General features: G+C 32.9%; 1 protein-coding gene across 3 annotated transcripts in view; it reads right to left on the bottom strand.

Moving 5' to 3' along the window:
* LOC111051967 (serine-rich adhesin for platelets) overlaps nucleotides 1-24191 on the bottom strand; it is a 152165-nt gene that overhangs the window by 107731 nt on the left and 20243 nt on the right. The window contains exons 1-4 of one of the 3 annotated variants that reach the window (XM_039430866.1): nucleotides 17376-17617; nucleotides 14791-14853; nucleotides 6435-9288; nucleotides 3237-3349 (exon numbers count right to left, since the gene is read on the bottom strand). In XM_039430866.1, coding sequence (XP_039286800.1) covers nucleotides 3237-3349; nucleotides 6435-8445 — 2124 coding nt within the window. In that variant the 5' untranslated portion in view covers nucleotides 8446-9288; nucleotides 14791-14853; nucleotides 17376-17617. Of the gene's footprint in view, nucleotides 1-3236; nucleotides 3350-6434; nucleotides 9289-14790; nucleotides 14854-17375; nucleotides 17618-24191 lie in introns of those variants that run through there. The other 2 variants (XM_039430864.1, XM_039430865.1) reach the window with 2 other exon arrangements.

Here is a 24191-nt window from a genome sequence, read left to right as displayed (position 1 = left end):
CAGTGAAGATTAATTCATCATACAATACCCTCCATGGATCCAATTTATATTTTTCGGAAGAGACCAATCTCATTCAACGAAGAGTTGGAAGAGCAACAATAAATTATGAGAGTGGTTAATTTCACTCGCAGAAAGTATTAATATTTGAATCACCTTTCAGAGTGGGTGCCACAAAGTTTTCCGGAAGTCAGTCAGTAAACTCCGACACAGTTCAGAACTGGAAATGCATGACTGAGATGAAGGAATTATAGAAATAAATGATAAAAGTATGTGATGCATGTAGTTCACTCTTCCTGGTGCATCAAAATCCTTTCATTCTCACAATTTCCTTTACAATAATTGGTCAGCACTCACAAGAGACATAATTATAACTTCATAAGATACAATTTTACATGTGATGGAACGGATTTAGGGGCAGTTCATACTTATCACTTGGCGACAATCATAACTGCGGCAACCAAGAAGACAGTCACAAAAACGAAAGGGTTTATGGTAATGATAATAATAATATCAAAGAATCTAGCTGAGGTATGAAGAATTTTCGACTGTCATTACTGATTACAACGCTTCAGTCAATGAGGGAGAAAGAAGGTCGAACGTCACTCTTCTTTGACTCTAAAAATTGTCTAATTAGAGTTCAAAGACAAGGATACAGGATGACCTGCAAGTCGACTGCCTGATGTATTAAAAAAAACTCTGACTGAAAGACACCATGCTAAAGACTTCTTTGCCAGGAACCACTACAGTATCAAGCTTTTAGCCTATACATGACATTCTAACTCAGCTAAGAATCTAAAGTGCTTAAGCAATGATCAATCTATAATATTAAACGAGTTCTACACTTTTCAATAACAGAACATTTTGGCTTATCATTTATTATTGATTTGCCATTTTATCAATACAAATGCAGTTTAAATATGAATAGTATCGTACTATCTTATCAAATTTTATAGAGTAAATATTGAATTTTCAAATATATTTAAATTGAGTTTGAATACTAGTTTGGAATTAGCTCGATGATCAAAATCATAGGCAAATTTCTCCTTCCATGTTGAGAAAATATCAGCCAAAATTGAGTGAGACAAATTTGAATTAGTGAGGTTGTAGAAAAAACAAAGTAAGAGTTTTGTTTTCGATGAAATATAATAGAAACTGTGATAATAGAAGCTGAATGAGATGAAGAGGTTAAGAGGAAGGAATGTGTATGGGACAACCAAAAATGGGAGAAGAAATATGGATATCAATCCAAAGTATATAAACCATGATTAAATGAATAACGTATCCTGAGAACGAAAAAAAGCAGTTACTAGAAAGGCATGCTAGGCATGTTAATGAAAATACTAAAATGATCACAATAATGAAGTTGTTAAATATAAAATAGAATAGGAATGTGATGAAATTCAAGAGAGAAAATAAAAAGCCAATAATAATTGGAACACAGCATGCAGAAACGCTTGAATAACAGGGGAAAATAAAAACCAGAAAAATATGAGAAGGAAAATTATTGAGAAAATCTTAGAATCATTAAAGTATAGTGAAGGAGTCCATGTTAAATGGACGAATACAAAAGCAGACGAAAAAAGAGAAACGGGTGAATAAGAGGGAGAGGGTCAGAAAACCAGTGGAATAATGCAGAAATTCTGAACGTGGATTATGGTGATTACGATCAGGAAGTTCGGAGTTCACAAATGGAAAAATAAATGGAGTGCGAAGAATGTAGATACAATAATAATGGATTAGAAATTTCCCATTGCGAATGTAACCGATACTATATTTGAAGATCTCATCTGAGGCAGGTGGTGCAAGTACAGGCGAATGCGAGAACATTTCACAGGCCCGATAGAAATCATAAATGAGGCCCGTTGAAGCTCCAACTTGATTGTGTTGAATGCTATCACAGAGAATAGATTCGATCGGAGCTGAACTTGAACTGGGCACCAGAACACAACACAATATGAGTTAGAGTTAGCCTAATTACGAAGAGTAATAGTGGTCACGATGTATACAGTTCGTGGTTCGACTATAAACACCACACGATCTCGTCAGCAATCCAACCCGAACCAAGCGGGGTTGGTTTGCCTGCCCGCTCCTGCCAATCCTCAACTTGCTTCAAACAGGATTCAGGTGCATACGCTTCAAAACGAGCTCCTACCGAGACCGATAATCACTCAATAGTGCCAAATCAGTTCTAACAAGGAAAAGTGTGTGATTGCAAGTTTTTGAACGTATCAAGTTCTAAGAACATAAATAGGATCTATCTGTGACTTATTGTGTTGGCTAAGAGCTGGATATTTGCAATATGATGAAGAAATTAATTCTCAAACAGATCACTGTAGATTTAAATTGATTGAAAATACATAAATTTGTGGCAACCACTTAATTAATTATAAATAGTTTCGGTCTGATGAAATTTTACCAGATTGGTATAGATTAGTATTAACCGTAACTAGCTAGGTACTCAATTTTCTCATGGATAGTCGGTTATGACAATTTCAAATAGTTTCAAGCAATATGGAATATAATGATGCAATATATCTACCACATTACTCCAATACAGAAGTATATTTGAATCATTACTATACAATAATTATCAACAATCTTCATGAATTAATCATTTTAGTGCACTGCCTTATCATTTGAACAATTAACTCATTTTGTTGGATCGAACACTACAATATATTGAGATAAACATGATCCCAAACTTTTTCAACAATCAAGTCGAACTCGGTAATTTGATTCAATTTAATTCAAAATTTGCTTCTAGGAATTAACAATTCCATTCCACCAATCTTGAGGCTGTATTAAAATTGAGAATGCTACTTAAGAAACTTTTTCAGACCAAAGTTTGTGACGTAGTAATAAAAATTTCAATACTATTTTGTAAGAATTCAAACCACAGACTCGCCACACAAGAATAATTTGATAGTGGAGTCACCACTTTGTCTTGCAAGAAAATAATGTGAATATATGATTCACAACAAATTCAAGTATTTTTAATTTTTTAAAGTAATAAATTTATTAATCCCTATCATCAGAAATTTCGAGAAAAGGCAATTTTTGGACTTTGATTAATTTTGAAACGATATTTACAATTAAATAGTAGATTAGGGGGAGGATCAGACCGACCCAAGGAAATAACCCCATTTAATGTACACTCTGAAATTTGTTATTTCACAAAACACAAGTAGAAAGTAGTGTTATTTAAAGGACTCGTATGGAATGTTTCAATTTCTAACCTTAATCATTCCAGGTTTTGCTTCACCAGCTATGTTTCTCCTAGGTGGCGGTGATCCTTCATGTATCCTAACTTGATCAGCAGTCAAGAAGCATTCATCTTCACTGGAAGATTCTGAAAATAAAGAGTATTATTTTTCAGATGATTCGATTCAGAAAACATTATCTACAAAAAGGACGTTGTGATAAGGAAGATTTAATATTTTTTCAAGCTATAGGCTACGTGTATTTCTGCATTTACAGCATTTAACAATACTGAATTATGAGGACTCGCATTGAATTGAAAAAAATAAGACAGAGATGTGTTCTCCAACAACTCAATATGATAATTCATTAATTTAGCTTGTACAAAAACAATTTTCATACAGAGTAACAGAAGAGAATAAGCTTCAGTGAGGTGATATTGCTCACTCTGAGAAAATCCATTGATAATACAGAGTGGATCTAAACGTCTACATTACCCAAGATATTATAGATCCTAAGCTTTATGATAAATAGCCTATTTTCTTTTCGGCCTCTTTGTATTATCTCTAGATTTTTTCAGTGTAATCAATACCATAATGTACTTATAGAAAATGTTAATGGATAATAATGTGTTTATGGAAATAATTACACAATATCGAATGTATTGGCATGAAAAATATATATTGGAAAATAAATATAGCATTATAGGTTGGAAGTCATATTTCTAATTATTGATGTCAGACCTATCCTATATTATTATATAATCAACTTCCTTTAAAACGTCTTGGAAGACCTTGAGTAGCATTGACCTTGATAATGTAAAGTCAAGTTTATAGAGTACCGTATTACCTTACATTTTAAAATGTAAATAAATGCAATATCCTGACATGTGGATCTTTATGATTGGGTGGTCCATGCAGCTTTCAATGCAGATGAGCCAACTGATTACCATCTATCTAGCTTGTTGTATATTTTTATTCTCAGAATAAAATGCATTTGTGTACGGCAGATATTTTTCTGCGTTGATTCCTAGTGAGATTCTGAATAGCACAAACAATAATTTATTATTAATCTATAATTTCAGTACGATTACTTATAAGAAAATTGAATCATTGAAGAAGTGGAAAGTGATTTCGATGCTCATAACTGTATCTGAGCGAAGTTGATGCTAAGAAGCCACCCTTTCAATGGGAGAACCATTATCGCAATTGAAAGGTGGAGGTGGAGAATGGATAATACAAAATTTTAGTAGATGAGATGATAAAAATTGGTTTCAATAGTGAATGAGAATTATGCCAAATTTCGCTTCTTGGTGAATTTCATCATAGTGCACATCATTACAATGTGTACAGTACAAGGAGTAAGTGTGACTAGACGATATTAAATTTTGATTATCTAGTATTAATTTCGACGACACACGTTGTCACGTTGAAAATTGAAAATTCTTATTTAGCCTACAAAATTTCTCATTTGCAAGAATCAATAAATTTTGTTGCAATTATTAATTTTAATTATGCTTGCCAATATTGAATTGAAATTAATATGATGATTCACGTTATCAAGCATTATGTTGCATGATTAATGTTGATATCATGGTGGAATGTCACAATACTCAATGGATAGTAATATAAAGTGCACCTAATAACATTGTTATATTTCACATATTTTAGGTGTGATGTTACACAGATCAATCGTATTTTTAGGAAGATGAAACCGATAACTCAAAAAAGTTTATCCACGGGATGAGCATGGAAAACGCAACAAAGTTCAGCAGCTATCAAGGATATAATATATGTTTTTCAAATAGATGTAACTACAAATTAAAATATTGTTTGCGAAATTATCCAATACAAGGATAAAAAGAGGAAGGAAACCATTGAGAGGAAGCTAAATTTCTCTTCTCAGACTAATCATGAAATGTACGATGCGCTCGTACAAGTTTCGCACTTGCAGTGTGTGATAAAATCAGTCGTGTATCAATTTCATACTGAGATTTCTTTCACTGGCACTGAGGATGCATTTCAAATTTCACCCTTGACCGCGATGCTAACTAGAGATTTCTACAAGCGCAGCACAGTCATTCTCATTCAAATAAAACCCGGTTGTGCATAGCGCATCTTTCAACTGACTAATAAGTCATGGAAGAACATGGATATTGCAAATTTCGTGGAATATTTATGATTTTTTCATGCAATTCTTAACATCACATGAACGCCTACATACAGTAGCTGGTTTGTTTAGTTATCAGATGTTGTTTTCTCATGCATACGAGACCATGGTTGAATAGAGTAACTTTATGAAAATTATTTTAATTGATGATAATGATCCAAGTCTTATTTTTGATGGTATCAATAATTTATAGTGATGGTATTTATGGAATGCTACTTGTACCGTATTTTATTGAAGAGTTCATTTTTTGGAATATAATAAAGTTTTCGAAATAAATCCGGATTAGGTACTATAAATATTCAACCGGAGAACATGAAATAATATTAGAATGTGTAGAGAATGTTGAAATATTATAATGTCATTAATTTATTTCAAGTTCTAATTGAATAAAGTAGTTACACTAACAGAAATACTATTTCAACTGCAACAAGGGGTTGATACTCTATTCTGAATAAAATAAGGGTTAGGCTTATGCTTTGAGAGATGTACTGAATAGTTCAATATAGAGGAAGTTTATACTCCCTTTCTCTTGTCAATTATTCTTTTTAGGAAATCCTTGTAAAAATGTTATTAAAACTATGAAACTTATTACATTTGGAATCAATGAATAAGTTAGTATTACAAAGTTTTCATTTTATTATTTTCATTAGAGTTAATGAAGCGTGAGAATAACTTATGGGCAATAAGTCTTGATAATCATTGATAAATATAAATTTTGAAGGAAATCAACCTTCAAACTTCCAATACAACTTTGAGTGATCATACATCATTTTATAACTCACTGCCATTTATAACAATCGTTCAACTCATATTGTCGAAAAATCGTCATACTTTGTTGATAAATCAACGAAAAATTGCTCGAATATACAACTAGTGCTCTATGAGGACGGTATGATATTATTTTTGGGTTTCCCTATAAATGCTCATACCCTCTAATGTCAAATAAATAAATGAATAACTGTTACTGTAAATAACAATAGTAGTTTTTTCAAAAATGGGATCTAATGAGCATTAATACTCAAAATACAGTGGAAATCTAAAGTAAAGTACTAGAAAATGGAACTGACCTTCTGATGAAGTGTTCCTCGGGGTGCGGAATGCACAGGGAGGGGGTGCCTGGCAGCCGAGCAGGTCGTCCACATTCGTGAACCGTCCAATGTAAGGTTTCTCCCTGATAGCTTTTCTCTTCTCCTCTTTCCTCTTCCGCTCCTCGTCCGAATCCAGCCACCATTCCAGGCATCCAGAGTCCATTCTCCTCATTTTCCACATTCGTGTAGCCGCCATATTGGGCTCCATTTCATTGCGATCATTCTGACTGCCTGTTTCCTCCAACAGATCACCACTTGAGGAGTCCTTGGGGACAGGGTCGATCCCACTTGAGGTATTCTCACCACCACTGTCTTGCTGCCACCAACCTTTTTCTCCCGAATCAATTTTCCTCACTGCAATCTGTGGAGAACATGGCACGCTCTCATTGTTCTCAGCGCCACCAGGTATGTCTGTGCTACTCGACATCCACCATGCTCTCTCGCCCGACTCGATCCTCGTTATCTTGAAGGGTGACTTCTCCCCACCCACATCCACTCTACTCCCACACCTACTTATCAAATTAGCTTTACTTGCAGACTTGTTCAACAATTCGGATCTACTCTTAGATCTACTCAAATCCGATCTACTTCTAGATTTTGCTAGGATTTCAGCTTTACTTGCAGATCTAGACAACATCTCGGGCGACTTACTGGGCGACTTTGGAATCATCTCTGATCTACTGGGAGATTTCGGAATCATTTCTGATCTACTCATCGACTTGTTTATCCCCGACTTACTTGCTGATCTTCTGATCAAATCTCCATTACTCTCAGCCTTGCTAATTTCAGCTTTACTAGCTGATCTGGAAATATCACCGTCTGCAACACCTTTCCCAGGAATGTCTGAGTTACTTTGCATCCACCAAGCTCTCTCACCAGATTCAATCTTAGTGATGCAGTACTTGTGATTATTATTATCAGGTACTGTGAGAAGATTTTGATTTGCATCTCCATTCATCTCACAAATGTGTGCTGATTTATTCAAAGAAGACTTACTTGCGCTTTTCTTTAAACTTGAATTTGAGCCACTTTTTAACAATAAATTACCTCGACTTTTCACTCTGTTCAATTCATTCATATTACCTTTCTCTGATAAATCCTCAGCACTCGAGCTAGCTGATCTCAATGGAGTTGTGTTTGAGACTGGGCCCAAAAGTCTTGAAACTGTTGCCTTTGCTTCCTCTTTTTTTATCTCATCATTCTTCATAACTTTAGGTCTGGGACTAGGTGGGGGTCTCGGTGGCTTTTCACATGATTTTGATGACTCATCACTAAAGTTTACTGGTACATGAGAGGTTGTCTTGCTGGCAACTAACATTTTCTCAGGTAAATGCTTTGTGAAGGTTTTGACAAGAGCTGGTTTATTTGGACTAACTGTTGCTTCATCATCTCCATCATCATCATCATCGTCATCATCATCTTCCTCATCCTCTTCTGATGAAGAGCTACTTTCAGTGCTTTCAGTACTTGATTCTTCTTCACTACTTGATGAAGTTGTAATGGTTTTTGATATCACAAGTTGTTTTAGTTTAGCTACAGGCAACTTCTGGCTACCAGCCAGCTTACCCATTGACTTACTCTGGGATAAACTGTTTTGTTTTCTAGTTTCATCATTCTTATTCGACAAGTCCATATTAAGCACAGATTTCCTAAAATCTTTGTTTGTTTTCGAGGAGTCTGATTTTGGAACTTGAGGTGGGAGTCGATTCTTGGTATCAGAGGGTGATGTGAGTTTGGAATCATTTGTCGATCGTAGTGGAGACGAATTGAAAAAAGCAGGCTCTGGTGAATCTGGGGTGAGACCAGGTAGAGCTATTTTCTTCTCTGGGGTGAGAGGAGAGTGTTTGGTTACACTCTTACATTTTTCAGTTTCGTTTGTGAAATCTGTGGAGCCTACTTTATGGACAGGACTTAGGTTGGGTAGATCAGTAGGACGCGCATAACTGAAGCCTCCAAACCTAGCAGGGTCCTTTCCGTCCTTGGGCGACATGGATGTGGGGGTGGTTGTTGTAGGAGTGGGGGTGGAATACTTGGAATGTGACTCTTTATCAGGAGTTCTGCTTAGGGTTGTACTTCTCAGTGGTAGATCAGTGGGCCGACTGTAGGTACTGTAGGTTGATCTGGGGGTGTAGCGAGATGAGGAGGATGACGTAGAAGACAAGGAAGGAGTGTAAGGAGATGAAAACCTAGACGTCCACGTAGAGGTCGATCTAGGAGTGGGTTCACTTTCACTTTTTCTGGTTTCAGATAATTCTTTCTTTGTGGAAAAACATTTCTCGTCAGTCTGAGTCTCTGATTCAATGCTATCAGGCTTGATAGCTGGTCGAGATGTTTGTCTCTCGAGTCCCTTATCTAGATCAGCCCGCCTACTTCTTAAATAGTTACTATTAGACGGTGGTGTGGGCGATGTTCCTCTTGTAACTACAGTCAACTTTTCATTATTATTTGATTGTGGAGTACTTTTCTCTTTGGATTGCTCCTGATCCGCGGACACCCCGAACACTGTGGGTGACTTCTCACTGATTGGACTTCTGGCAATTGGTCCACCGAATCTACTCGTGCTTCCAAATCGAAGGGACTTGGGTGCCTCTGGCACAGTGTATGTAGAGTTTGCATATCTTCTAGCGGCTGGCTTGTCACTTTCTTTCTCAGCAGTGGGAGCTGACGTTCTACCGGCATACTTTTCACGAATAGATGTGGTTGCTGATGCACTGTTGGTGGTTGATTCAGCTCTTGGAGTGGCTGATGAGCGATAACTCGATGCTGGAGTCGATGTGGTACTGGGCGACCGATAGCTGCTTCCATATCGACTGGTGGTACCACTTCGATCAACCTGCGAAAAATAATAAATTCAACTTTTCAAAATATTCTAATTTAAAACGTATTTTGGGATAAATAAGTTTTATATTTTTGAAATACTCCAATTGATTACTATAGTGCTATTTTAAACTACCTACACATTGTGCTGTCAACTATTCAATCTTTAGGTTCAGTGCAGGCCTTACATTTGGGACCTAGAATTCATAAATTGAACATAAAAGACATGAGTTGTGTCAAGACAGTGACGTATTTTCACAGAGTGATAGCAAATATCGAGCCCTGATATCACAAAAATATAAATGTACCTTATGATATACCCAATTTATTCAAGATGCAGCAAGTAGGCTACTAACTAGTGGACGTTCTCAAGCTCCGGTAAATTCTATTGTTCAATAAGATATACTAAATTTCAAATCTCTTTATTTCTTTATTATCCTTACCTGTTAAGTTCTCATACAAGTTTCATCTGAATCATTTCAATCCAAATTCACCCTTACTCACAGGCAATAGCCTATGTAAGGGTATTTCTCATTACTGTCATATTCTGTATATTGTACAAAACAACAAATTGTAACTATAGTCTTTATTATGCTATGCTTATGAATTTTATGTTATATTGTAGTACTACTGTGTTTACTGTTGTGCTGTGCAATATACATCAATTTTGTAAAGTGTTGAAGAGAATAAATTTGATTTGATTTGATATTCCAATAAATGAGTTACCGGTAACGAACTAGTCATTATAACATTATAATACTATTTAGGTTTTTTATTTGAAGACCCTGAAAGGTGATTGATGAATGAATAAATGATCTATTAATAATAATGATTATTGGCTGACGCGGTCTACAATGTAGATGCTGATAAACTGATAACAAATCTTGAACAGGAGTGAGTGTTTGGTATAACAGCTTTACAGCACAGTTTCTTTGGAGAGAGTGATTCTATTTCTAGACAGTCTCTATGCTGCTCCAGCTTCACGTTTTCACCACAACGTGCCACTAGCTGCTTCATTTCTGCACAGTCACTGAAGATTTTCCCTCAAATACATTGCCAAGTAGAAATGATTTCATTAGTTACAGTTAAGAGACTAAGAAAGTGACACTTTTATTTTACATTGGCGATTTTGAAGTTTTATTGAATTAAAATAATATTAAGCATGGTTTTACGGATAAATTATTATTAGGCTACTATAGAATTGAATAGAATGACTTTCTTTTTTCTTCACTATAATGTGGAAAATTACTATCATTATATTCTCCCAACCTTAATTAGGCCCAAAAAGATTATAGTTTGATCTATGATTTATTAATGGATATTTAAAATCGTAAAATAAACATGATAAATCAACATCATTTGGTTTGTACTTCTAAGTTCTAAAAAATGTAATATGGAAAATAGATAAATGTTTTTCTTAAAAAGAAAATGTATTAAATGTTATTCTTCAAAAGTAAGGTTGAAACCTAATTTAGCAGAACTAATGTATCTTTCAAGATGAGAGCTGTATAACCTACAGCAACAGGTGCCGCAAACCGTGAGAAGCAAACAATGAACTCAAACGCAAACTCAAAATCTGGTGTGGCGCACTCACACAACTTTCCTTGCCGTTATGAAAATTGATCACCTGAGGCTAGTGTTCCCGCGCATCTCAAGTCTACTATTCGAAGATCTGAGCCAGCTGGTGACAGGACAATAAAGCTGGATACACACGAGATCTGCTATCTCTTCATGAATGATTTAATAGAATCAACAGTTGCCAACAGTTTGCAATTGAATAATCACATTTTCTCAAATTTCAAGCTTATTTTCAATTTTAGGTGAAAATGTTAATTGTCATTAATTGTAGAGTTTTTCATGCTCAATCTTTTCCACTCGAAATTTTTCGTTTAAATTATATCTGAGACCTGATAATTGGAAATCTAAAATCAAACTCTGCATAGATGGGGCGGAGCTCCTGAAATTTTTACAGATATGGGACTTGTGGCAGTTGATAGAGCTTATCGATGACTATTCTAGGTATAACTTTAATCAAAATCGTTGAAGCCGTTTTCGAGAAAATCGCTAAAAACCTTGTTTTTGACAACATTTTCGCCATTTCAGTCGCCATCTGGAATCGCATTTGATCGAAATTGTTCGTGTCGTATCCTTATATTGTAAGGACCTTACGTTCCAAATTTCAAGTCATTCCGTTAATTGGGAGATGATATATCGTGTACACAGACGCACATACACTCATACACACACACACACCACACACACACACACACACACACACACACACACACACACACACACACACACACACACACACACACACACACACACACACCACACACACACACACACACACACACCACACACACACACACACACACACACACACACACCACACACACACACACACACACACACACACACACACACACACACACACACACACACACATACCAATACCCAAAAACCACTTTTTTGGACTCAGGGGACCTTGAAACGTATAGAAATTTAGAAATTGGGGTACCTTTATTTTTTTATGGTAATAGGGCAAGGAAAGTAAAATCATTCAAATATGGAAAGCCTGTACTGTGTTATAAGGCAAAAGGCAATTTGTGTTTCAAGAACATGAATTGGAAGTATAGCCACTTAAAAAAATTAGAAAATGAACAATAAGCAGCATTTTATATATTTTTCTGTGAAATTGAATAGACTCACAATTCATTCCACAATATTATTGTGGATCGTGTGTTCAACAGCCTGAGTTAAATGCATTCATTATGAAACTGAGAAAATATCTTATTTTAAAGTTTTGACCATTTTTTTGGATTCTGTGAAAAATATATTTCAAATTTGATAATTGTAGGTTCACAAATTAAAAAAAAACTACTATTCAAAGTAGATAAATTGAAAACAAAGCATACTCTACTGAAAAATTTAATAGAGAATAACATTTCCATACAAATGGAGAATTATAATAGAATAACAGAATGCTTAATAACATAACATTCATAAGTAGCTTGTAGCTGACAAATGCAGCACACAAAATATAGTGTAGGATGGAATATATGTTTTTGTATACACACTCATGAAGAATAACCTTTCATAAACATAATAGTATTTAAGCTTAGTTAAAATAAGTATGAATTAATCTAGTTGAGTCCTGGATGTATTTTACTCTTGTTAACAAAGAAGATTTCATTGAGCAAACAGTAGTGTATTCGATTATCTACAACCGTAATCTATATATATATAAAAGCGAAATGGCACTAACTCACTGACTGACTCACTCACTCACTCGCAGAACTAAAAATCTACCGGACCAAAAACTTTCAAATTTGGTAGGTATGGTAGGCGCACTAAGAACGGATTTGGAAAAATTTCCAAAGATACGCCCAAAATCTGCGTTTTTCCAGCGTTTTTTTTTTTTTTTTGCTTTTTCTCAGATTTATCAAGAACAAATGAACAGAAGCTCAGCTAAGGTGTAATAATGTTAAATGAAGAGTCCATAGTTCTATTCCAAAAAAATCATGACTGGAATCTGATTAGAGAGAGTGATCTGTGATTATTTTCTAATACATTACTCATGCATGAAGAGCGTAATTTAACATTATTTGACTCAGACCAACAAGTGAGTTACAGTGTTAGATACTTTTGTCTGAGTATATATGCAGTGACTCAGGCTGTTCAATTGTTCACGCAGAAAACATTTGCATGTGATGACACAAAATTTCTTAACACACCAACACAAAATTCGAGGAAATGTGAATAGATTTCTATGTGGAGTGTTTGGAATCTCATCTTTTGTGCGACGCTCAGGTACAAAAATAAGACCAGGAACATACATCTCCGTCAGGGAAACCCGTGATTACGAATGGAAGGATGTAATGGCATAGTAATGACCGGCCAGCTCACCAACCAAGCCACTATAATGTTCATTGCAAACATATAATTTGATCATGTGATTAGGTGTGACATGGTATTACTAGTGAGAATTAATTTTACATGGGGATGAGGTGTGATTTGAGACAATTGTTATCTTTCGTTCAGGGAACTGGAGCCTGAAAATCAAGAAATGGAAAATTTCTGGCAAAAAATATATGCAATTCAATTTAACACTGAATATCAGATTAATTTCCTGAATACTTCTCCTGCAGAATAATGAGTAACGGAAAATTATAATTATTAGGAATGATGCATCGTAAAGAAGAAGATAAGTTGGATATCATGTGAAAACTGAACAAATTCTACTCATTACTCATTTATTTATTTGATCTAATATTTGAAAATCCATTAAACATATTCAATTTCTAAATTCAGTTTGATAAATTAATGTCATGATAGTTTCAATTCTTTTCATTCCTTCTATTTATTTTTCAATAGATTCATTTATGATTTTCATATGAGAAATGAGACATCCTCAGAAACTTATTATTGATCTAATTAAAATAGTAAGATATTTCAGATGCCTCCACCCTAATAATTTTTCAATAAATGCATACTTATACATATTATGGATGATACCACATCTTATGATAAAGGTATTATAGACATGGCTGTTATGATACTAACAAAATTGTGTTATTTGAATTGTCTTAAAAATTGTTATAATGTGATTATATTTAAAACTCGTGTCATTAATCGAATTAACCCTTCGAGTTGTGTGGTGTTGTGGAGTGAAAATGTCAAAAGCAGAGCAGTGTTGATAGGTAGTGTGAATGTGTATATTATAATGCATGATACTTTATTTATATTACTATTATCTTTTGTTAATTCCAAGTTAGTTGCTAGAAGTAGTAGTCCTGGTGAGAACTACCTATCTTATTAATATTTAACCCATTATTATATTAGGAAAAAATTGCTCATTAGTCTTTTTAGACTAGATTGCAATGGGATTTGGAAAAAAATTAATCGAATTCGCAGCAAATTTACTACAAATTTGCACTATTTGAAACCCATATTTTTCATAAAAACTCAAATATTTTTATCTTTGGAATCATAACTTCCTACTGCCACGTGTGTTGTGCAGAGTTGACAAGAGTGTTGGCTCATAATACAGACATACACAAAATGCAATCGCACAGACAAAATAAGCATCTCCATTAAAACTGAGAGATAATCAGAATGATCCATTTGGCCAACTGTCAAATTGAAAGGCTACCAGAAAATTAAATGGTACAACGACTCTGTTATATGAGTTGAACTGAACTGAACCAGCTTCTCACTTTCATCAATTTATTGTTTTCTCAGTTGAATTTGGGTTGGAAAATTCTACATGCAACAAAAAGCGACAACAAAATACCTGCAAATAGAGGCAATTAGTTTTTGAGCCTTTGAAAAAGAAAATTCTATTAGAAGATTGGCTGAGTTCAAACGAATTAGCCTACTGGAAATCATAAATTGATGCATAAAAAATAATTAAATAATGAAATCGCTTGTTTTTTAACATGATTAGTACATACAGATTCTAAAACATCTATATTGAAAATTGAGCATGACAACTGGATCATTATTTTTTACTCACTGAATTGGAAAGAGAAGGTTTATCTGTGGAGTAGGTTGAACCTCTAGTGCTACTCCATGGTACCTGTGAGGAAAAGAGTTCAACCTTATGAGACAGAGTTGAACAAGACTAATAACTGAAAAAATGTAAATCACTTGAATAAAGCAATTTTACATAATTTTTATATTTATATTTTTATATTTATATTTAGCCTATATTTTTATATTTTATTGCAAATATATGCATTGAATAAGACTCATGATGATAAAACCACAAAAATAGGGTACTTAAATTAAAACTTGATAGCCTAAATTGAGTTATGCTAATTCAAGTCCACGTCTATTATTCAAAAATATTTTTGCCTTTTTTCATTATTTTTTTAAATTATAGGCCCTAATTAACAGTAATCTATTAGGCTACTGCATAATTACGGTATTAAATTAGAACGGACGAATCAGGTATTTAAAAAGATATAATCACTATATTTCTTATAAAAATGTTAGATTTGATTATGCAATGATAATCACATAATATCTTATATAATAATATAAGATAATATCTCATTTATCTTTGCATTTTAAATATATCAATATGAATTCTAAAATTTGCGTTCTTCACTCATAAAGTTTATGTATAACTTTGTTTATGTTTATGTTTCCCAGAATGTTTTCTCTCATGTAATCAATATACTGATCAGTCAATCATGTGTGGTTGCCTAGATCAAAATTATAAAAATCTGGTGTGGCACACTCATACTAATTTCCTTTGCCATATCAAATATTTCTCATTAGTATGTAGGCCTACCTACTCTTGCTTTGCATCAGAACTCTTTTGTTGTAATTTCATCCAATAGAAGTACTGTATTCACATTTTACTTGTTACTGTTGTGACTTGTGACTCGCACTTTGCCCTCTGCACTTCCTACTGGGGTAGGTAGTAGTCTTAGCGCTTCGTTCTTAGTGGGGGCAGTTTTTTAATTTCTGATAAAAAGTTCAGTTTTTTACTTTCCTTGCCCTATTACCACACACACAGTGTGTGTGTGTGTGTGTGTGTGTGTGTGTGTGTGTGTGTTGTGTGTGTGTGTGTGTGTGTGTGTGTTTGTGTATGAGTTTATGTGCGTTTGTGTACACGATATCTCATCTCCCAATTAACGTAATGACTTGAAATTTGGAACTTAAGGTTAAGTTCAATACAATATAAGGATCCGACACGAACAATTTAATTAAATACAATTCAAGATGGCGGCTGAAATGGTGAAAATGTTGTCAAAAACAGGGGTTTTCGCGATTTTCACGAAAACGGCTCCAACGATTTTGATCAAATTCATACCTAAAATAGTCATTGATATGCTCATCAACTGCCACAAGTCTCATATCTGAAAAAATTCCAGGAGCTCTGCCCCATCTATGCAAAGTTCGATTTTAGGTTTCCAATTATCAGACTTCAAATACAATTTAAACAAAAAAATTAAGTGGAAAAGATTGAGCATGAAAATCTCTACAATTAATGTTCAGTAACATTTTCACCTAAAATTGAAAATAAGCTTGAAATTTGAGAAAATGTTATTATTTCAATTGCAAACTGTTGGCAACTGTTGATTCTATTGAATCATTCACTATGAAGAGATAGCAGACTTTGTGTGTCTTCTGCATTATTGTCCTGTCACCAGCTGGCGTATTTCTTTCTGTGAGTGTGCCACACCAGATTTTTTATTGTTTATATTATGAAAGCTTATAGGTAACTAATTGTTGAAAGTTTGCAAATAAAAATTCCTACGGGCGGGATTCAAACTCTGACTTTTTGCTAGTAATCCTCCTGAGATCGGGAACGGGAAATGTGAAATTTTTACGATTTTAAATCTTCTCCAAAACAGCAGATAAAATTACGTCTTTTTCTGCCATGCATGAAAAGGATGTTACAAATTTATTTTTCAATATCCTTCAGAGCTAGACTCCCAGAAAGGAGACTCATGCTAGATAGAGCTTATGAATGACTATATTCAGAATATAAGTTCAAGAGAAGATATAACGATTGTGAGGAGTGCATCCACTATTTATTTAAGGCGGCGGTGGTGTTCGGTTAGTAAGGTTTGGTTGGGATGGGTTTGGTGAGATTTAGCTTTTCCTTTTGCATTGCTGCATTGCACTCATTGCAGTTTAGCCGAGTTTTCAGTGAACTGACAGTTGTCAGTGAAGACTTTTTGGATATGTTGGGGAAAAAATTAGTAAAATATAGGCTAGTGAACATTTAAAAAAAGGTGACAAATACTTGTTGCGTACGTTCTGGATAACTATCATATAAATACCTCACCTAAGTCATATAATTGATATTTTATTTTGTACTAGTAGGGTACAAACATTAAAGACAATATTTTCTATGAACTCACCAATTACCAACAACAGACTGAAAGGCATGTAACGCCCAATATGTTGGGGGAAAAATTAGTAAAATATAGGCTAGTGAACATTTAAAAAAAAGTGACAAATACTTGTTGCGTTCGTTCTGGATAACTATCATATAAATACCTCACCTAAATCATATAATTGATATTTTATTTTGTACTAGTAGGGTACAAACATTAAAGACAATATTTTCTATGGACTCACCAATTACCAACAACAGACTGAAAGGCATGTAACGTTTAAGTTAAAGTAGGCATACTTGATAGCGTAATAATGTAAAATATTAATAAAAATGAATAATATTAAAGTATTTAATTCTCCAAGCACTATATTACTACTTATATAAAAAACGAGCGAGAAAACCTAACATAAAACCCTAATCTTATTATAAGCAGCAAAAGAGACAGTAATATAAGTAATTCAACGCAAAAGGTTATGTTTACAACATAAAAAGCATGGGCAGCATGGCAAGGTTGGAAACAATCATGATGCCAACATGAAAACGTTTGAATACTACATAGTATTATGTTTTCACTTTTCTAATAAATAACTGATTATCGAAAATTAAATATTGATTTAAAAAATATATTGATCATTTATAAGACTCAAAATATTACTTACAGTGGATAGTTGTGGAAGATTATAACTTTATCAAAAACAATATAAAAGCCCGTTTCTGGCGGGAAGTTTAAGGGGGCGGCAAACCATAAATTTGTTTGAAAACAGCTAAAGCAATTTACATTCCTTTCTGTTAAAAAAAACTGTTTTTGCACAATAATTGAAATGATTACAAAAAATGTAATACATCTTTAACGGTTCAATCTTAATAAGAACACATAATATGTGTCTTAAGATGCAAACATCTCCCCTATTTATTTTATTTATTTATACATTGATAGATACTATATAATTCTCAACTATGAATGATTGGAAAAGGAACAACATGCTTATAGCCCAAAACTGTTCCTTTCCCAAATTTGGATAGAAATTATGCTGCAGTTGTAGTAATAAGAGAATCAATAAGCTTCTGAATACATCAAAATTGTTTTTTAATTCCCCTGAAAATTTGATTAAGCAACCCTGGTTTGCACACAGGTATTTGCCCATGCAGACCATTTTTATATAAGTTACTAATATTCACTTCCTTGTTAAGGACTACATGTATGAACATGAAAATAAAAAATCACTTTAAAATTAAAGCACCCTCTTAACATGTATTTTCTATTCTACACAACATTATTAGTTCATGATAAAAAAGTTTGATATATTTGTGTTAAAGTTTGAAAAAAAATGTTAGAAGGGTACTTTGATGTTTTATCTTCAAATTATTAGTGTATCCATCAACTTTATTAAGTTGTTTTTCTACTGTGTTCAAGTACATAAGGTTTTTTTGCAATAATCATTTTTTAAATTAATAACTTCCTGTCCATCTATCGCCTCATTCTCTACTAATAATACAACTACCGTAATGTAGTAATGCACAACTCTTATATATATTCATTGGAAATGCTTTTGAAAACAATAGTTTTTTTCTTTTATATGGATCAGATATGAAAATGTAGGATTTTTATATTAGGAATGGTAGCTTATGTGAAATAAAATGATTTCCTTCCAAAACGAACTTTGTTTTGAAACGGTAATTCCGTGAATCACCTCACAGTTTTTGTACTGTGCATGAAGAGATGACCTTAAGTCTTTCCTTCCCGACTTTAGTACCAAGTCTATTTTTTGCGATTACTCAAGAAACATGCAAATTGTAAATTAGCTTTGGTAAGGCTAAGCAAACTCGAGACAGACAAGCTGGCTATTTCTGTACTAAAGGACGAATAAGGCTCATTAGAGACTGAGAATTGACCGCTAATCTAATTTTGCACTCGTTATTTCCTTTTGCAAAAAGTTTCAATTTGTTTTTGTTTACTAATGAGTAAGAGATGAGGAGCGTGGATTGCAATTACTAATCATGACAAAATTTTGTTTCAAAGTAGTGTAGGCTGAGGAATTTTGCACCAAACTCTAAGATATAGTTGGCAACTTGTTCAAACTTGACTTTTCTCATGCTTAATTTTTTGGAGAATTACCAGGAAGAATTCATTTATAAGTTTATTCATGATTAAATGATTCATCACAAAAATCAGTATTTTGGAGTGGAATTAACTGGTTTGATATGGTAAATTATCTGGTACTAATTTGAAAATATATTCCATAGTATAATTATGATTTAATAGGTTTATATTTTATATTCATTTTTTATATTTATTTTTTATATATATTTATTTTTCCATAGTATATTATGATTTAATAGGTTTATATTTTATATTCATTTTTCCATAGTATATTATTCAACCGTATTGATACTCTCTGTCTCGAATAGCATTACAATTGAATTTGTCTTTCTGTATCCCATTCAAATTATAGTAAGTGGAAATGTTCTTCTTTTGCGACCTATGGAGAGTATAGATAGGCCAATAGGGACTCATAATCATTTAATATTCCTTAAGACTATTTTATAAATATTAAAGCCTAAACAGTACAATTATTATTCTAAAATGTTTCTGAAAAATATTTTCAAAATAATTATTGACGAATCAACTCATCAAAAGATATTCCCTATGTGATCATATCTGTACAAGCTAACTTGTATAAGAAATTACAGTATATTATGTAATTGAATTAAATTTATAGTAATTGTGAGTGCCCTATAATACATAAAATTATATATAGTGTTGACTCATTCTTAAATGTTTGGTTGAAATGTGGACTAAGTTTTTGGAATCTTCTATTGACTGAGTAATGTGCCAACTTTCATTTTCAAATATTGTTGAGAGGATAGGGTATCTCAAGACCAAAATTGTTTGGAAGCTAGTCGAGGGCATCTAAACAATTCTCAAAGAATAGGAGCATTGGGTAAACATTAGGTAACTTCACAGTTCTCGTGCCAAACCCTCTCTAACTTTGTGGATCTTAACTTTGCAGATGTTCTGGTAGGTTTATTAGTCGATTATCACCATCCAGAAAATAGGTCTCCAAACAAACAAGTCATTTCATTTGAAGATATGGTGAAATGAAATGAATACCTAATCTAGAGAATCGCATATTCTTCATATAAAATTGTTCTTTTCCAATTATTATTATTCTTTTATAATTCTCATATAATAATAATACTTCTCTTAATCATTATAGTTTGAGATTTTTTAGTGGTACAATAACATTCTGAGCATTGAAATTTGAGGTATAATTATTCGATGTTTGTGAATAAATATATAAGGAAGTCGTACTAAGTGATTAAAATAGCTATTTCTGAATTTTAAATGAATTTTCGTTATAAAATAAACAAAACATCGAGTGCAAGACAAGTTTATATAGCTATATAGGCTACACTGTTATGGGAGCTTGAATGCGTGATTCCTTTTGATACTCAATAGAGCTCACAATAGTCTCATCAATATTAAGGATTAATTTACTGTTTGTGTATTCGAATTTACTTTTTCAATAATTATTATAGATTGAGAAGATACATCAAGTCAATAGCTTATCTTGGAGAAACTTCACAATTTTTATCCATTGAGTTCATAATAAAAAATAAAACTAAAAATATCAATCCAACTTAATCTTTCTTATTCATAAACTTCATATTTTCAATTGAATTGCTTGTTATTATTATATTTTATCTATATATATTTTTCACAAAATCCATGCTTTTCCTATCGTTTCTCCTCCCGGATATCCACATACTTTTTTATTATTTCAATTTCAAGTGTTGTATTGTGATCCCCTTCTTTTATCACATATAATTTCATTTTTATTGTAGTGAAATGATAATTTTGTATGAACCTGTAGAAAATAGTTATTTGTATTGTTGATTTTTTTATTTGTTACAGTGTAATCATTTATACAGTGTGGTTTTCCAGTCCTACTGTTGCCCAGTTTTTAATAAATGTATAATACTGGAATTCAGTTGTGATAAAAATTTATAGTTATTGTTATGTACTGAAGACAGTACTAATAAAAATATTTAGTTAATAAAGCCCTGTATAGTGTACAAGAGTTCCTCTCAGAAGACTCGAATTAGTGTTGACTTAGTGATCTATTGTATCGAATTTTCTACCTATCAATCTGACTTGTCTTATAAAATATTCCATAACTGAAGTCTCCAAGACATACGGTAATTGGAAAAAATATATGATTTTATAGCACTCATTTCTTAGATACTAATGCAACTTAACGATTATCAAAGAATATGTTCAAAATGTCCACGCATTGAAGTTATTTAATATGCTTTGACTCTTTTTCACCATAACATTTATGCTCTATGGAAAGACATTATGTTTATAAGATGACTGGATCCACACTGAATGTTTACACCGCTCAAGGATAATCAATTTGCACTGCCGTGTATATATACATTGAGTAGGGCAACCAAATTCTTCATTCCTTCATTAGAAATAAAATATCAGACATTCAAAATAGGGTAACATGCTAGATAATCTCTCTGTACTTTTGCATGGAAACCGACCTGCATCGCTTGAATCACTGCTTCATTAGACTGACTGATGAAGAGTAAAAACTTCAAATACTCAGATAATGTTTAGATATGATCCTTACATAATGTTTGAATATAGGCTACATACTGTATGATACTGTGATGAATTTTGTTATTTTTGACTAAAACTTGCTCCAAGAAAATGAAGTATCTATTGTTGACAGTTGAGATTGAAAAGCTTCAAACAAATCAAGTTGGAGCAAGTTTCTGGTCCAACACGAACAAATTTGTTTTAAAACATGTGTACGTTTTACAAATGCACTGCATGCATACATCAAAAGCAACCAGGAGGAGAAAAAAGAGCGTACATGATGGATTGAAAAAGAAAATAGTTTTAAGGTCAGTGTCTGAGTTTTGTAGGTTCGAAGCCCGGTCTCTATTTCGGTTCCTGGGCCGGAGTGGTGCCAAGTCTGTTGTGATGTGATCGACTCCAACTAGAAAGCGAATAAAGTGTCCCGGCTCAAGCGCATGCGTGTCACTGATTATATCTGCGTCAATCACAACTACTTTTGTCTAGAGAAAAGTACCAATTTACTTACAATGTTTCTTATATGTATGAAACTTGATAAATAATGAATGTCAGCACAGAAGTAATTTCTTGTACGGAACTTGTATAATATAATCCAATTGGGTTCATGGAGTAAAGTTACTGTAGGCTAATATTATGCGTTGAGAAATATGAAATGGAACGATACTTTTATTTCCTGCAAGTCTGCCTTTTCAAAAATTAGCTAGTTATTGGATGTAATTGACTTGTTTCAAAAAACAACACACAAAACCAGCTAGATATTTGAGTTCTCACTAATTACTCTAAATGAAACTATTAACTGAAAAAACGAATAAACCCATCGTATATTTCACAATACACTGCATCAATATAGGTACTGTATTGTATGAAAACGACTTGTGTTGAAAACAACACACGAAATTAGTCGAAAAGAAAATGAATAAATCTTATATTCCAAAATAATAATTATCTTTTGTTTCTCATTGGTTCTAGAAGCATAAAGTTTATCTAATCCCCTTGGAGTTTTATCGTTGTGACATAAGGAAATATGGGTTGAAAGAGGATACACTACAATTTTTAAAAATATGATATTCTAAGTTTCAATGAAACCGAATAGCCTAGAAGAAACTTGAAACATGAAAATGGCCACATTTTTACATCTCTAGAATGTTCAAATTGAATGATATTTGTGTGATAAAAGTATGAATGATAAGAGTGCTTTAGACAGGCAGAAAGTTATTCATTTCAAAATTCATTAAAATACAAAATAAAAACTTTATGTAGATACTCAAACACAGTATCAAAGAAAAACAACAGAAAATAAAAATAATGAATACACTACACTAATAGCTTATACGAAAATGGTCTGCATAGATGAATGCGAGCTGTGCGCAAACCAGAGATGCTTTCCCAGAAATATGATTTATTTTGTACACTCACTTGAAAATAGCATTGAAAGTGGAAACATATTATTGTGAGAAGTTGAAATAAGGGTACATTAATCTTAATTATTATGTAAATACAAGTAGCCTATACCAAAAAAGTGAATATTGTTCATGCAGATTTTAACGGGAGAGGATTGTAACATTTCCAACATATCTTTTCATTCAACCTGTTGGGAAAACCACCGCACCCTAACAACTGAACGGTGTCAGATTTAACATTTGCATTCACAAATCATTGTCTTAACAAACAGTACAAAGTTGATGTAAGGTGTTTCAGTATTCCCCAGTATTCTTTAAGTCACTTGTCTTGTTCAAAATAAAACACATTCTCACTCTGTGTTATAAAGGATGACATGCATATAATATTGCAGCATTGCGTTGGAAGACCTTTACAACAACAATGCATCATCTATTCAATTTTATCGTTTTGCTACAAACAATATATGTTATTTTGTTAGCATTGGATGAATCTTTCTATCCGAGTTTGAGAGTGATAACAAAACCGTAAAAAAATTTAAAGTTGTCCAAACGATAAAAGATCCAATTATAAACGATAGCTTCCAATATTATAGAGATACTTTTCTCTTATAGTTATCACATAATCATACAGAAATGACTAGAAATATTATAATATTATCCAGTAGCATCATAAAAAAGGATTTGATTTGACAATTCTCTGAATATCCAATTGAAAATTATCTCAAGATTGTGAATATGTATATTTATCTTTTAAAAATATTTTCCCATAGGAATCTTTGACTCAGTTTTGCTTTGATGAGTGTGAACTGTAAAATGTAGATATTCAAGTACCTAAATATAATAAATTTATAATTCTCTTTTCCAGTCAAATAGATTTTATCATATACTCATCAATAATCCTCAAGTTCTCAAAAAAAACTTTCAAGACTATCAAGCAATATACGGTATTTTCTTATTACAATGTTGTAAAAGATGAATTGATATTAGCAGACCTATTATTCTAGACAATGCTTCATCATTATTATCAATCGACTATGAACATAATATTA

Source organism: Nilaparvata lugens, chromosome 6 (assembly GCF_014356525.2).
Source record: "Nilaparvata lugens isolate BPH chromosome 6, ASM1435652v1, whole genome shotgun sequence".
Lineage (NCBI taxonomy): Eukaryota > Metazoa > Arthropoda > Insecta > Hemiptera > Delphacidae > Nilaparvata > Nilaparvata lugens.
Note: the sequence above shows the minus strand (reverse complement) of the source record. Positions and strands in the feature narration are given on the sequence as shown.